General features: G+C 47.4%; 1 protein-coding gene across 5 annotated transcripts in view; it reads right to left on the bottom strand.

Moving 5' to 3' along the window:
* Positions 1-16,281, bottom strand: part of Cyth1 (cytohesin 1) — a 101,406-nt gene that overhangs the window by 26,957 nt on the left and 58,168 nt on the right. For 4 of the 5 annotated variants that reach the window (XM_087208383.1, XM_087208385.1, XM_087208382.1 and 1 more), the window contains 2 exons: positions 4,687-4,769; positions 3,349-3,413 (listed from right to left, as the gene is read on the bottom strand). In XM_087208383.1, the coding sequence (XP_087064509.1) occupies positions 3,349-3,413; positions 4,687-4,769 (148 nt within the window). Of the gene's footprint in view, positions 1-3,348; positions 3,414-4,686; positions 4,770-14,620; positions 15,177-16,281 lie in introns of those variants that run through there. The other variant, XM_021241292.2, reaches the window with a different exon arrangement.

Genomic DNA, 16,281 nt, shown 5'->3' with positions numbered 1-16,281 from the left:
CTCATGGGTCCAGAGGCAGGGCACACAATCAGCAGTGAGCCTGTGTCCTGGGCCTCAGAGAGGTCCCTAACTGAAACCCTCCGGGCCCCAGGAAACACAATACAGACCACCCTGCCTTCAGTAGTATACTCCAGGTCTCCTGCAGCTATGGTCACTGCTCGCACTTGCCTGGGACATGCATGGAGATGGCTGACTACCTTCACCGGTTTCCCAGAGCTCCAGCACTGGGCTCCAGCACTGAGGCCCAACTCAGGCCCACAGCAGGCACTTCTCTAACAGGCTTTCCCCACTTTCCACACGTGTCGCCTCGAGTACTTTGTGCTGCTACTGTGTCACTTTAGCCAACTGGTGCCTCTGAACTTTACAAACTCTTGCAGGGTAAGTGTATCAATTCTATTTGATTGAATAGCAATTAGAGGCATTTTTACAAAATAGTGGCACTAGGCATCAGGCCATAAGACAGTGGTCTTGTGGAAAAATCAGAATGGATATAACACCTAACACCTATCTGACTAAAAAATTCTATCTGTACATATTCCCTGGAGCTGCAGAATACCTCCTGTGCCGGACTTTCAATACCGAACTATTTTAAGTTCTAGATTTAAAAACATAAATAACCAAATTACAGCTGCCTGACTCACACCTTCAAATGCAGCTGATGAGAGCCCCACTTTTCATTGAGTTTGCTAGCTGAGTGTGCTAGCGGCCTGGCTCTCCATGCTCCTGACATCTTCATTTCTTGCTCGCTCTACAATGCCCCCAGAAGTTTAATCAAGCAAATGGTACTCTAAATCCTGCATGTGCATGCGCGCGCGCGCGCGCGTGTGTGTGTGTGTGTGTGTGCGTGTGTACACACTAAAACACATAGAAAGAAAATATGCCAAAACCTCTCTGGATAACTGATTATGGAAAATTTGTTTTCTTTATGCTTTTCTTTATTTTACCAACTTCCTGCAATAAATGTGTATTACCTTTAGAATCAGAAAAGGGCTATTTTTTTCTTTTAAAAATTCAGGTATAATTCATATTCAACACGATGCACACATCTTACGTGCACATTCCACGCTTTGATAAATACCCTTGTGACTACCACTCCAGTTAAAACTGCTCCTGGGCCGGGGATTTAGCTCAGTGGTTTCACCTCCTGCTGCACAAGTGCAAGGACCTGAGTTTGATCCCCAGTACCAGAAAAAAAACCAAAAAAAAGCTTCTAACATAAAACCTGCTCCTATCTTCCCTCTTGGTTCCCTCACGTCCCTTTCTGCCATCCCCTCGACACCGTGAGGGACCCACTGCTATGATTTCTATCACCACAGCTCAGTTTCTGCTGCCTCAGAGACCCATAAACTGCAAGTATAGCTCCCCCATGGCTTCTCCAAATCAATGCGATGTTCACAATGTCCAGCCACATTGCTACAGGCAGGCAACTCATTTCTTTATATTCCCAAGTCACAGTCCGCTACCTCTGCCTGCCTGTCATTCACCTGTTCGTAGGCATTTAGGGTTTTTCTATTTGGGGCTATTTTATTTTGTTTTGTTTGCTTTTTGGAACCAGGGATCAAACTCGGGACCTTGTGCTTTTGAGACAGGTGGCAGAACCACTGAGCTAAATCCCTGGCCCCTATTTTGGGCTATTTTAAAATGAGAATGCTATAGGGGCTGGGGATTTAGTTCAGTGGTTCCGCTGCCTGCCTCGAAAGCACAAGGTTCTGAGTTCGATCCCCAGTACCAAAAAAAGAAAAAAAAAAAGAAAAAGAAAATGCTGTAAGTATCCTTTTATAAGTCTTTTAGGAAACATGTTTTCATTTCTCTGGATAAAAACCTGGGAGTTGAACTTCGAGGAATCGGCTAGGGTATGTACTTAACATCATACAAATTGACAAAGTGTTTTCCCAAGTGGATATGCTCTTATTCTGGTTAGCACTCGCCAACACCAGGTACTGCCAATCTTTTCCATTTCATTTCATTTCACCTCATTTCATCCTAGTGGGTGTAAAGTGGCATCTCTGGCAATTTTATGTCACACCCCTTTACACTTAATGATGATGAGCATTTTTCATGTGTCTACTACACATACAGCTTCCTGTGCCAAGTACCTGTTTAGGGCTTTATCTATCTTTTACTTGGGCGGTTATTTTATTTATTTTTTTGACACAGAGTCTATTTTTTGAACTATGTAGTCCAGACTGGCCTAGGACTCACTATGTAGCCCAGGCTGGCCTCAAACTCCCAGCGACCCTTCTGCCTCTGCCTCCTGAGTGCTGGGATTACAGGTGTGTGCCACCATGCCTGGTGGCAGTCATTTTAATTACTGAATTACATGTACTGTTTTACATCTATTCTGGATACAGGTCTTTTTTCTGATATATGTAATTCAGGTATTTTCTCCTACCTTGTGGTTTGCCTATTCATTTCTTTTTTTTTTTTTTTTTTTTTGGTACTGGGGATCGAACTTGGGTCCTTGTGCTTGCAAGGCACTGAGCTAAATCCCTGGCCCTTCATTTCCTTCTTAACAGTTATCTTTTATAACAACAGATTAAACTTTGATGAACTCTAACTTATCCATTTCTTTTACACTATGGTTTTTTTTAATGGAAAGTATGAAAGCTGTAATCCCAAAGTCCAAGATGACAATTCAGAGAATGGAAGCAATGAACTGTAACACACAGCCTCACTCGTCCTTAATGGCACCACCCACAGGAGTTTAAAACAACACATTAAATGGCCTTAAGAAGCCAGACAGGAAGACTTAGGCTTAGAAAAACAAAGACATGGAGTGAACTGGAAACAGCCCATTTATCACATTAAGCACTTAGAAAACGGTCTGGGAACCCCACTCAAAACTAACCCCTGAACATCATTAATGTTTTATGTCATAAAACACATGCAGAGTTCTTGTCATTTTACACTATAATTTAACTTCTATATTATCTTCGCTTTAGTATTAGGGATGTGCAAATAAGCTCAAAAATGTTTCCAGACATAACTGGGCACACCAGCCTTCTGAAATTCCATTAGTAGTGTACATTAAACTTTCCTTTACCCAAAGGAAAAACAGAAATTTTGTAATACAAACATAGTAGACAAGACATAGTCCTTCACACAAAAACTTCAGAGCACTCTAAGGCTTTCTGGGGCCTCTGAAGTTCTCTAGTCCACTCTGAAAATGTACAAAGCACCTAAACTCCCCAGCCTTGTGTGGAGGCTGGCAGCAAAAGGTGAGGCTGTATGTACCGCCAGGACTGCAAGGAGGAAAACCCATTCTCCTCACGGGGCTGCATTTGTACAAGGAACGGCTGGGCACACTGAGGAGCCATGCCTCGAAGCCCAGAAGCAGGGCAGACTCACCTCTCCTCTGTGGATCCCAGGCTTTCAATTTCATTAGCAACTTCTGCTATCTCGTCCTTTAGCCTCTGCAAGGAGATGGACGAGAGTTATCCAGAGGGGAGACGTGGGACAATGGGATACTTCCAAAGCCCATAGAACTCCCTCCACCCAAGACAACATAAAGCATGGCAGAGTGAAACAAAAACAGGGCACACAGAGAAATCCAAGGACTGAGAAAATTCATGTATTCAACAAATATTGACTGCATTCCTAGGAGAGAGTAAGCACTGCATGGACACCAAGGGAAAAGACAGCTCCTGGCCTCTGAGTCCATGGTCTAGGAAAGGAGTTCATATGCACATACACTGTGAAAAATCGTATCTTCACTGAGGAATGGCTGCCTTGACCCAGACTTTCATAACACACCTGTGGCTCACCAAACACAAGTGGGACAGAAGGCCAGGAGGGACACTCTCCTACCCATTTAGGCACGTGGGTGGCAGAGGGAATGTCTGATCAAATCCACTGCCGGCTGCCACCTTCCCTTTCCCTTCAGCCAGCCTTGGAATGAGGGACTGTCACAGTAAAGAGGCCAGAGGGAGACCTGCTCCACTTTCCAGCATTTGCCAATGAATGGGGAACCAAGTGATCAGGGAAAACTGTTCATCTGTTCTCAAATCAGCACTCCAGAAAGTCAGTCTTTCCTCTCACACTTAGCAGCTCAGGGTTTCAGGCCCCTCTCCACTCCTGAAGTTTTACAAAGAATTCTAGAAGAGTAACATTTAGGGCCTTGGGGCTAAAATAACTTAACAAGTGGCTTCTATGTCTTGTTTCCTACAAAGCTTGACAAGTATAAAAAGTAACTTGGAGAAACAATAAAATTACTGTCACTGACTACGTATCTCCGGGAACTAGAAACTATACTCGGGTCTTCAAAAATATCACCTCATTCAATCCTTGTATCAACCTGTGAGGGTATTTTCATTCTTATCCTAGAAGAAAGAAACTGAAGTCCACAGAACCAAAACTCTTCTCTCAAATCACCTTGCTGGAAAGTGGCAGCACCAGCACCTGCACAGGGGACCAGGGAACCTGAGACCCAACCCCTTCAGCCACCCTCCAGGCACAAGGGGAAACAGCAGCGAGGACTCTGCTCGGGGCCCCTCAAGCTCTGACAACCTGCAGCAGGGCGAACTTCACAAATTACTTAACCTCTCCAAGATCCCACTTTCTTGCCTATAACTAGCAAAGGCGAGTGCGGGTCCCACATGCATCTAAAAGACACTCTGAAGGACACATGCACACACACAGCGCATCGCAGCTGCTTCTACTTCAGTCAACCTCCTCACGTCCTCCTACCTGAATGTCGGCCAGCAGCTCCTGCTTCCTTCGCCTGATGTTCTCTAGCTCTTGACGCTCTTCTGCAGTGAGGTCACTAGGAACTGCAAAGAGAAGGGAAACATTATTGAGAGCCTTCATCTCACCCAAAGCGAAGAAAAATCTAGAAACACAAAGGGACACAGATACCAGGAAGGAAGGCAGAAGGCAGCTTCAGAAATTATCTACTGCTAGGAATCATTCTGGCTCCAATTCTCGTCAGGTGTGCTAAAGAAAGCAAGGGCCCTCAATTACACAGAAAAGTTCTTACAAAAGAATGTCTGGAAAGGAAAATAAAGACAGGAAGACTGCTGAGGGTTAAGTCAGGCTGGCCATGGATGACATCGGTGGGTGCTGGCTGGCTGCATGGCCACGTTTGCCCTTCTAGCTGGGAGACCAGGCTGCTGCTGATTTGATCTTGGCTGCCTCATGGTTAAAGATGGAAGCAGAGTTGGTGAGGCGGCACACACTGGTAATCCCAGTACTCTGGAAGGTTGAGGCAGGAGGATCACAAATTTGAGTCCTGTTTGAGCCACTTAGTGACTTAGCAAGACCCTGACTCAAAATAAAATGTAAAAAGGACTGGGGATGTAGGTCAGTACAAAGACTCTGGGGGGCCTGGGATTTAGCTCAGTGGTTCCCGCGCCTGCCTCGCAAGCGCAAGGTCCCGAGTTTGATCCCTGGTACCAAAAAAAGACTCTGGGTTCAACCCATAGTACCACAAAACAAATAAAAATAAAAACAAAACAACAAAAACCAGACCTCCACGACCCTGAGTTGAAGTGCAGCATGGAGAAGTTCGTCTGGGAGGCAGCTGCCAAACCCACGAAAGGCTTCGTGCCACTCTGGGGTGGTATGGGGGCCAGGAGACTGTGTATACAGTGAAACAGCACTGAACTCTGGTACGAGACTGTCTCCTTCTGCTTTACACCCTTCTACATGGTTTAAATAATGTTTTGCAAGGTGTTTTCATCATCAGAGCCAAGCTACCTAAATTCCCAGATCACAGTTCCTACCACAAAACAGCTGCACAGACCTGCAGAGACTAAGTCTCCATGTCCTTTGCGTGGGGGCTGGGCGGGAGGCCCCCTCCAAGATGACCCTTCTGGGTGTGCTGCGGGAGCCAGGTGGCCGTGGAAAAACTAGAACTAGGTGAGCCGCGTACAAACCCTGCTCCAGTCTACCACAGACTGTGTCAGGCCCTCCAGAGAAGTTACCTAACCTACGTGGGCCACATTTCATTGTCAATAAAGTAGGCATACTATCTATCACTCACTCTCTAAGGCACTTTGAAAACAAAGCAGACAGAACTCAGAAGTATCCCTTTAGCCACGTTCCAAGACCCCCAGTGGGTCCCGGAAACCAGAACAGCATGGGACCCTGTAACTTCTGTGTCTTTCCTGGACACACATGCATGTACTTAATGCCTTCTCCACCTTAACTACACACTACCTTGCACTGGGCCCAGGTTTGAAGTGCGGCTGCACCTGCACCAGTTTGTTTTTCCTGCCTCACAATTTCACAGAAGTTCATGAATGGAAGCGACGGGGCAGTATGACACAAAAGTTCACCACACTACTCAGAACAGCATGCAACTTAAAATTTAAAGGTCTGAACTGCTTATTTCTGGAATTCTATTTAATATTTTTGGGTTGTGGGTGACTGAGGATAAATGAATCCTGAGAGGACTGGGGGGTGAAAATTACAGTGCCTCCCTCCTTTATGGTAAGGCGCAGGGCACTCACAACCCTGGGGGGAGTGCAGCCCATTCTGCTTTTCAGCAGGTGTCTGGATGGCCCAGAGCTGTACTGCAGTATGCTGGCCATTAGCCCTGGGGGCCAATGCACACAGGAAATGTGACTACCCACCTTGAGATCCACTTTCTATATAAAATAAATAATACACATTTTCAGTAACATTTTGATGATACACTGATAGCATAGTCACTTGATGGGATTTTAATTGCCCCCACAGGGGAGACTAGCAAACAAAACTGCATTTGTGAATCACACTGTATCCCACAGGCAGCCCCAAGTTGGAAGGAGCCCTCTGTTCAAGGGCACAGATATACACTCACTGCCTGTGCCATCAAGGCTTCATCTGCCACATTAGAGCAGCTCCGCCCTGACACTTCATAAAGATCACTTCAGACAAGAGGTGAGGGTGGGAACAAGAGCTACAGTGGAGCCTGCAGCCCAGGCAAGCAGCTCCGGGGCCACAGCTGGCTTCCTCTTCACCAGCCTTCCCTTCCCACTCCAACTCAGTGCCTTAAACTTCTCCAAACAGACAGTAAGAAATGCACTTTACGTCACAGCCCAATCTCCCCATATACAAAATGACTAAAAACCACACCTCACAGATGTGAAATGCACTGACATTTTCTGTCCTGTCACTTTAGTTTCCCTAACAGTGGCTGAAGTCCTTAAATGAATTTTGTAGCCACTGGAGCACTGATTCCCATGGTTTGAAAGCACTCCTCTACTTTAGAGGCTGGAAGATACTGCACTGTGAAGTTTCCAGCAGACCACCCCAGCCCAAGCCAGGCCACCTCCAGCAGCAGCCTTAACCGAAACTGGAGCACATGGGGATCATCCCAAAGGGTGCTCAGGACTAACCCTACCGACCAAAGCCTTGTCAGCGAGCCTACAGGAGTTCATTTCATTAGGCCTACGACACCAGTGACAAACAATACGGCTGGCAACAGAAAAACCCATCCTGTAGCAAAGAGACTGTCAGGAAGTAAAGACAACTTTAAAACAGTAAACTACAAAAAGGGGACAACCACAGCAAAAGAATACACTCTTGCACATTAAACATTTTTGTCCCCAATCTCAGTCTAAAAATAAAAAAAAGTCAATAAAGGATTGAAGAAGTTGAGGCATTCTTGTAGAAGAGAATAAAAGAAGAGATCTGAAAATATAAGCAACAAATCTACGCATTCAGTATAGTGAAATTTCTAAAAAAATCTAAGAAATAGGGATTCAAAATAAAGATTCAGAAGTTCAAAGAGTAAAGAAGTCCCTAAAATCCCCACAGGGAGTGGGAAGGTGGTTCATCAGGCCACCCACAAGGAAGAAGCTGAGGCGTCAGGAGGACGACAATAGCACTGAGGACGGGGAGGCGGGCCTTCAGAACTCAAAAGTCATTTGACCCTAGAGCTGTCAGTTGAGTCGGAGGGCAAATCAGAATCATCTCAGGTACTTGAGGAGCAAAAGGCCAGTCTCTTATGCATCTCTTCCAAAGAAATGACTTCAGGAAAGGAAGATGTGGGTGCAAGGGATGAGGGACGGGGGACACGCCGAGCACACTCAACTGGGAGGGCAGAGAAAATCAGACCAGGTCAGGAAGGAGCACAAGGGCTGTACGTGGGAGGTCACCACAAAGAATGGTACAGATTGTAGACAAGGAACAGATGAGAGAGCCGCCATGAAACACTTGTGAGATGAAGAGGCACCCTTTGATCTCCTCTTAACTGAATAAGAAAGTACTTGGACACAGGGAAAACAGAACTAAAGGGAGTCATGGAGGGAACAGAGCAAGCCACTGGTGGCATCATCCTGCAGGGCCCGCCTGGTTCTTGGGTACCGGTATATACGTTCCTGTCAGAGTATTATATTTGAGGGTTGTTAACTTTCAGAAGCAATCTATAGACAAAGCACAGAAGACTGACCCAGGTTAAACAACACAATTTACCTTTTATTGACTGTGATGTTGACATGAAGGAAGAGCTGACAAACGTCCAAGGGGAGGAGGCCATACTGAGAGAAAAGCCCGGGTCCAACAGGAGGCAGGAGGGATGGGTACAGACCATGGAGTGAGAATCCAGGCCGTAAGAACACTTACGGAAACTTCAAAGGTGAAAATAAAGGAACCAAAAATGTGATAAACTATCAAAAAAGCAACAAAATGATGTGAGTTGTAACCTTGTCCATGGTAGGAGGAAGTCAGAAGATAATCTTTAATTTTGACAAAATTATCAGTGACATAAGAACTTGGCAGGACCTACCAGATCTGAAACCAGAGTTCCTTAAGAGCAGCTATTGTAGGAGTTGGTCGGGGAATGGAGGAAGGGGGCATTTGAGCCCCTGAACACTTGCTTTAAAATAAACACACGTGTACAACGTGGCTTGAAAGTGAAAGATACAAACGTTAATCTTTGGTTATTAGGAAAGACAGGCCTCAGAGTCCTTGCAGGCAGACAGAAAAGGCTTTTAGCCAATTTGCAGTTAGAATAAGCAAGGCATTTGTTCCATTTGATCCAGGCTCTTGACATGAATCACATGATTTATAAATTACTTCTTCATCTCATACTTAAGTAACATTAAGTTACAGCGTTGCTTCCCTTTTGATTCAACAAATCAACACAGCTTTTTTTTTTTTTTGAGACAGGCGTCTCGCTCATATACAGTGACTCTTGAGCTCACTGTGTAGCCCAGGCTGGCCTCAAACTCATGATGATCCTCCTGCCTCAGCCTCCTGAGTGCTGGGAATACAGGTGTGAGCCACCACGCCCGGCTCAAATCTTCAAGCCTCCGTTCCCAAGCTGCCCATGAGAAAAAGGAATCTCAATGACCAGAGGCTTGGTCTCATTTGACGGAACTGAGGACCAGCACTTTTGCTGGGGTGCTGGAGGTGTGGCTGGTTCCTAGGACTTCAGCTGCCACATCCTCTCTGCACCAGGGCCTAGCAGGAAGCTATCTGTGCAGACCAAGGGCGGCTCAGCTTGATGGGCCAGATGGCAGAGTGATAAACAACTGCTCCCTCCCCCACTGCCACGTGCTGCAGCCACACTTCTGTGCCAGGGAGGCGGCCTAACCCTTTCTCTAAAAGAATGAATGCTGGGGAAGGCAGCAGGTTGTGCCTACCACCAGCCTGAGCACAATGGGGTGGATCAGAGAGGGAGCTGTCCCCATACATAGCCACCTGCCTCCTGCCCAGTGCCCCTGGAGGGCCCGAAATCCATGCCCACAAAGGTTAGTCTCAAGGTGTCTGGCTGGCAGTCAGGGGGATGGTCAGGCATCAGACCCCTCGCCCTTCCTTTCCAGGGTTCCAATGTAAAAAGTAACATAACACAACAAGGGGCCATTGTGCTCACTGTGAATAGAAAAGCCACACAAGGGAAGCTTTCATTTATTTATTTATTTAAATGTTGCTTTGTAGATTTTAACAGTCAGCACAAAGCAGAGCTGAAGTGGGTTGCAGCCAGCACATACAAAGGAGGACTGTCTTAAAGGGGCAGCGTGCTCTTTCCAAGCCGAGGGAAGGTAAACGAGCCCAAGGAAGGCACTGGTCTGAAACCCTTCAATCCCTGCTCTGCTGCCAGGGCAGCTGTCTGCGAAGTGCCATGAAGGCCCACTGAAGACGAAGCCCCTTTGACTGCAGGCTCTGCTCAGTGGATACACAGCAGCTGCTACCCAAGTGGACAGGGCCCTCCTAAATCCGCATGGGTGCTGTGAAGTCAGAGGTCCTAGGCATGCGCTGGAAGTGAGATCTCCCTTTGAGATCATCCAGCTACCCCCAGGGCCCTCTGCCTGGCTTTAAAATATATCACTTGCCTTATTTTTTCTGCCAAATAACTCACCAGCATCCTCTCATATCCCATCTCTCAGTAGGTAAACTAGCATGAACTGGTGCTGTTCTGCAGGTCCAGGTAGCTCTTCATATGCTACATTCTTATGGTCAAAAGTAGACACAGGAAACTGCCCGGTGAAGAGGACATGCTCCTCCAGCCTCCCAGATGCACCATCCCAGTGCTTTCGGGGTAGAGAACTCCAAAGGCGGGGAGCCCTGGAGACAGCACTGGGCATCACCTAGCCACCCTCCTGAGGGGACCCTGCTAGTGAGACCTCAACAGCAGGGCCAGGGCCTGTTCACCTCTGGAGGCCCAAACCAGTTTGTCTTCCAGTAAATCAGTGACTTGAAATCTCAAGAAAAACTTCAAAGTACTAGAAAGAACTCAGGCTTTGAAGCCATGCCGGTGTTTGGCAACTAGGCCTCGGTTCTGCCCATCTGTAAAATGGAACCACTACTGTCCACTGCTGGCATCGTTACAAGGGTCAAGTGCAGGCCAAGGAAAACACAACAGAAGGCACAAGCAGGTGCCCATCAAAGCCTTATCTGCAGATCCAGTTTGCCTTCCACTCCAGTTTCTTCCTTCTAGGCCACTACTGCTCACTGAACCCACACATGTGCTGCTGTCTCACAGCTGTAGGAACCACAGCCCCAGGAAATACCTACGGTCACACAGGGCATTTCAGGGATCTTGTTAAGGGGCCATGCCTTGACACTACCCAACCAGTGGCCCTGAGAGACTGCCTTGGGTCTTGGGCCCAGCTATGTGTACCTCAAGAGAGCAGTACGACAAAGAGTTGCTTCCAAAGCAGCTCTTTAATCCTGGCTACCTCTTTTACACAGCTTTCACAGCACAGACCACCTGAGTGAAATGACCCCGGGTAAATCAGAAACTGCACAATAAGAGGACTGCACCGTGAGGCCCCCTAAGAACTGCAGGTGAGGCAGACACTAGACAAAGGCAGTTTCGGACTTAAAAACAATGACGAAGTTCTCAGGGGTCACTACAGCAAATGAAGAGTGGGTTGGTTTGAGAGAATCTGTTTTTCTCACTGAGAAAAGCAGTGAGGAGCTTTCACAAACTCCACGCCAATGTGACAAATGCATGTACGGTGTCGGGTCTTTAAGACAAGGATGAAAATGCAACCAAAATTGAGAGCATCTTTCAGGTAAAGGGTAACAGAAGACAGAGTAAAACAAAAAACTGAAATGGTTCAGAATTTCACTGACAGCCCCATATTCAGAGTCCTCAGGATACATACCAGGATCAGGGGACAAGGGAGGGTGGTCAGAGAAAAGGGTATGACCAAAGTCAGAGAACTCAGTAACACACTGATGAGCTCACATCACACTTTTATAGAAAGTCTGTCAACTTTACATGTCCTTCCTCATTGAGTCAAAACCTTAGCATCCTTTCTAAAACCTAACACTACATCATCCAGGCTTCCTTCTGAAAAATAAAGGAAATTCTGCTACAACACAGATAAGTGCTAAGGTCACTTCAGTGAAATAGCCATTCACAAATGAGCAAATACTGGCCAGGTGTGGTGGTACATGTCTGTAATCCCAGCACTCAGGAGGCTGAGGCAGGAGGATGGCTTCAGGTTTAAGGCCAGCCTGAACTACACAGCAAGATACTGTCTCAAAGAACAAACAAACAAAACAAAGCAAGAAACAAATAGGCAAATGCTATTGGATTTCACTTACTCAAGGTCCCTAGAGCAGTCACATTTATAAAGACCGAAGTTAGGGTTAGGATGCAGTTCAGTGGTAGAGCACTTGCTTAACATGCACAAAGCCCTGGGTTCCAGCCACAGGACCTCAAGAAACAAGATTCATAGACGGAAAGTAGAGTAGAGGCTGCCCAGGGATGGGGAGTTAGTGTTTAATGGGGACAGTGCTTCTGTTTTGCAAGATAAAACAATTTTGGAGGTTGCTACACAACAATATGAATATACTGAAAACTACTGAACTGTGTACTTATAATTAAAGTGTGTTTTCTTTTATGTTTTATATGTATTTTACCATAATTAAAAATAAACAGGGGCCAGGGATTTAGCTCAGTGGTTCCCCTGCCTGCCTCCCAAGCACAAGGTCCGGAGTTCGAGCCCCAGTACCAAAAATAAATAAATAAATAAACAAACAGTAATCTAACAGTATATTTTAACTTCCTAATTTTGCTAACTTTAGTCCCTTTTCCAAGAAACTATGATTTGACTTTTTTTTTTGGTCCCGGGGACCAAACTTGGGTCCTTGGACTTGCGCAGCAGGGGGCGAAACCATTGAGCTAAATCCCCGGCCCTGATTTGACTTTTGTGAGAAGCACTTCAAACATCTCACCACCACTTGCACTTAACCAATTCCAAACTAAGAGATTTTTAAAAGAATTTACACACACGGCCAAACCAAAAGAATTAAATTAGTATGCAGTTAGTATAAATGTTTTTCAGCACAGAGACAGAGGTGCCTTCTAGTAAACTGCCAATACAGATATTTAGACAATTTTAGTTTAAACTCTTTCCAGGCAAAAACTACACAGTCTCCTGCCTAGAAGTCCATGGAAATGTTATTGCCACATTCTGCTTGTGTGTGTGTGTGTGTGTGTGTGTGTGTGTGTGTGTGTGCGCATGCATTCAAGATTGAATGTGGGGCCTTCTTACAGAGATACATCCCTAGTCCTTTTTTATTGTGAGACAGGATCTCACTAAGTCACTAATTTGCTTGGGCTGTGCTTGAACTTTGTGATCTTCCCACCTGAGCCTCCCAGAGTGCTGGGATGACAGGCACACCATGCCACGGCTGGCTAACATTCTGCATGTTTAAGGAAGACTTTATTCATGTTTTCAGTCTTCTACCCACTACCCTGACAACCAGGCCTCGTGAGTTCAGAAGGGACACTGGCCAGGGGTGAGACAGGGAGGAGTCCAAACAATCCTTGTGATTTCACTGACTTCTCTGTGACCTTGGTCAAAACCTAACCTCTCCTCACACCTGTTTCCTCATGCATGGGATGGGCATGTCACTATACCAACCCTTCTTAATAACAATGTATATTAAAAAAAAAAAAAAAGAAGAAGAATGTATATTTAAAAGCTCCATAGGGCCGGGGATTTAGCGCAGTGGTTTCGCCACCTGCTACGCAAGTGCATGGACTCAAGTTTAATCCCCGGTACCAAAAAAAAAAAGCTCCATAAACTATCTTATAAGTGAAGGTATTTATCTCTTTTCTTGTAGGGAACCAACAATCTTATCTAATAAATCCTAGAACTCAAGACTGAGTTTGCATGTTGTGATTCAATAACTAACCAGAGGGAAATGAGGTCAAATTTCAAGGTGGTAACAAACTAAGTCATAAAATTTTACCCTGAAAATGTGGTTTATAAAAACAAAGTTAACATCTGTTTTCAATAACGGCTAAAAGGTAATAATTGTGGGGACCTTTTCTTTTTCTAAAACCTTACAGCTGGGATTTGTGGTAGCTTTTCTCCAGCACCTGGCGTCAAGCCTGTCACCACTGCTGTTTCCAAGAGGATCTGGGGTCTGGGCAGGGCCGGGCCACAGTCGGTGAGGGGCAGTCCGCTCCTGCACCAGCCTCCGAGACAGCAGACAAGCAGGGTCCTCAGCTCTCGGGGGGTCTGGGAATTCCCCACTCCACCAAAGACCTGAATGATCATGCTTGCCCCTCCTCCGAGGGCCAGGGGCTGTGTCTCCTGGATGAAGCACTGCTGCCAGCTGCAGCCACTGTCACTCTGCACAGCTGGGCCACCACACCCCTTCTGTCTCCAAAACAGGTCTGGTGGGGGTTTTAAGAAGTCAGCTTTCTCTCATGTCACCTGTTCTAAAATCTATTTGTGTGCTGGCCCCTTGTCCCACCCTGAATTCTCCTGTACACTTAAACATTCTTCCTCATACTGCAGCTGGAAAGGGCCCCTCGGATCAAACTGGATGAACATCTCCAACTCCCTTCCATGTGCCTTGCTGGAACCAGGGCTGCCAACATCCAGGAAGGGCTCCAAAGCCCAGAATGAGTAAGTAAAAATCTCCCAACCAGCTGGGCAGGCCTAGAGGGGAGATTCTCAGCCTGAATTTGTCCCTCTGTTTTCTGCCACCCTGCTTCTAACCTCACCACAGCTGGCTCTAGAAATTGATTATTAGCTTATCCCTAAGTTTCAGTCCAAGAAGAAACTATGCCAAATGCTTGACTACCTATTCACAAGCAGAGGACGGGAACCCAAGAACAGACATGCAGAGAATCAGCTCCACACACAGCTCCTGCTGCCGGCAACACTGCATAATAGAGGGAGCTGCAGACCTGGTTCCACACGCCATCCACCCCGCCTCTTACCCGTGGCGAGTCCCCTCTTGAGAGGCCCCAGTGTCCTGGCAAGCCCTGGGCAGCAACATCAAAGCCTCGGCCGGTCACAGCTCTCCGCGTCAGAGGCCATGGTGGCTCTGTGCAGCGATCCCACAGGCCCAGGCTCCCTGGAGCTCCCCCAACCCTGGGTGCAGGGAGAGCTGGAGCAGGGACAGCATGTGAGTGCCAGCACAGAAGGGCAGGGGAGGAGGCTGCAGGAGGAGACAAAAGCCAAGCAGCCCAGCCGCGGGTGGGAGCGAGCGGAGCTTGGTGGGGAAGGCTGGCTTGGCCCCGGGGATGGGGGCACCAAGCTGGAGCTGCAGCCTGGCTGACACAGTATGTGCTCTCCGCTCCTTGCAGGCTCATTTCCATGAATGCAATCACACCGCCCCTTCTCGGCCTCCTGGGGGAGGGGAGGCACCACTACCATTCGCTCATAGGCTGCACTTGCTTTCTTTTCCCCTGTAGAAGCAAAACCTGATGGCTGCTCTCACGGGGAGGATGTTAACCCTTACTCCAGAGGCCCTCTCAAACAAGAGGCCAGGTCTGCAGAGGCTGTTCTTCCCCTGGCCCCGCATCAGGCCAGCAGGCGAAGTGGCTCTGGCCAGACGACTCACACCGTCCTGAAGAGGCTCAAGAGGCAGCGTCCTCTTCAACCCTGGTGTGGGGGGTGTTGAACACTCTGTCTCCACATGGGATCCTCCAACCCCTCTGCCGACAAGGATGTGCCTGTGACTCTGCAGGCAGGCCAGCCCAGAGGCTGCTGTGGGCAGTCTGGGCCGCCCTGGTTAGATGAGTCGGGCAAGTTGATCTTGGTGATGCTAACACAGGACAAGGGCTAGTGACCACAAGCACAGCTACCGCCCACACCCAGCGGCTCTGACTTCAGAGGATAGGTCACCAGGGGCACGTGTCAAACACCCAGACTTGGGGCCCCATTCCCCAGATATAAATTCCATAGGCTAGGCTTCCCAGTGAAACAGAACCCAAGGTGACTACCGACCACACTGAGAGAAGCACTGCCTGACAACAGGGAAGAGATATAAAGAATTGCAAACAAGTACCAAACAAGTTAGAAGGGAAAACAGTAAATTAATGCACTAGACCAGGGCTCCTCAATCTGGGCACTGCTGACACGAGGCGCAGACCACTCTGTGGTGAGGGCTTCCTCCCCGGGCACTGGGGGTGTGTTCCCACCAGAGGCAAGCAGCACCCACAACCACAAGGTGTGACTCCCCAAAATGCCTGCAGACATCTGCAAATGTCCCCTGGGGGCAGTACTGCCCCCCACCCTCCCTTCCAGTCTCCGGCTGAGAAGGTTCCCTTCTTCTTCAAGCCCTGCTCTTCCATTTGATCTTCTCAGCCCAGCTCCAATGTGGACGGACATCCTCATCACCACGGCAGTGCCACCAGGTCTGACCCAAATACTCTGGTCTCGCTCCAATCTGTCTTTTAAGAAACAGCCACAATATAATTTTACTCCTGTGTCAGAATGGTAGAACTCAGTTAAAAGAATCATACTGAGTCTGTGAAAAACAAACCCTAAAATTATTTATGAAACTTCTGTCTTAAGCTTGCAAGTTTGCGATACAAATGTGGACTGAGAGTCCCAGCTGGACACATCCACGGCCTCCTCTTTCCCTCTCACGTCT

This window comes from Heterocephalus glaber, unplaced genomic scaffold, assembly GCF_053883595.1.
Source record: "Heterocephalus glaber isolate CG9 unplaced genomic scaffold, H.glaber_assembly_v1.0 deba00000937, whole genome shotgun sequence".
Taxonomy (NCBI): Eukaryota; Metazoa; Chordata; class Mammalia; order Rodentia; family Bathyergidae; genus Heterocephalus; species Heterocephalus glaber.
Note: the sequence above shows the minus strand (reverse complement) of the source record. Positions and strands in the feature narration are given on the sequence as shown.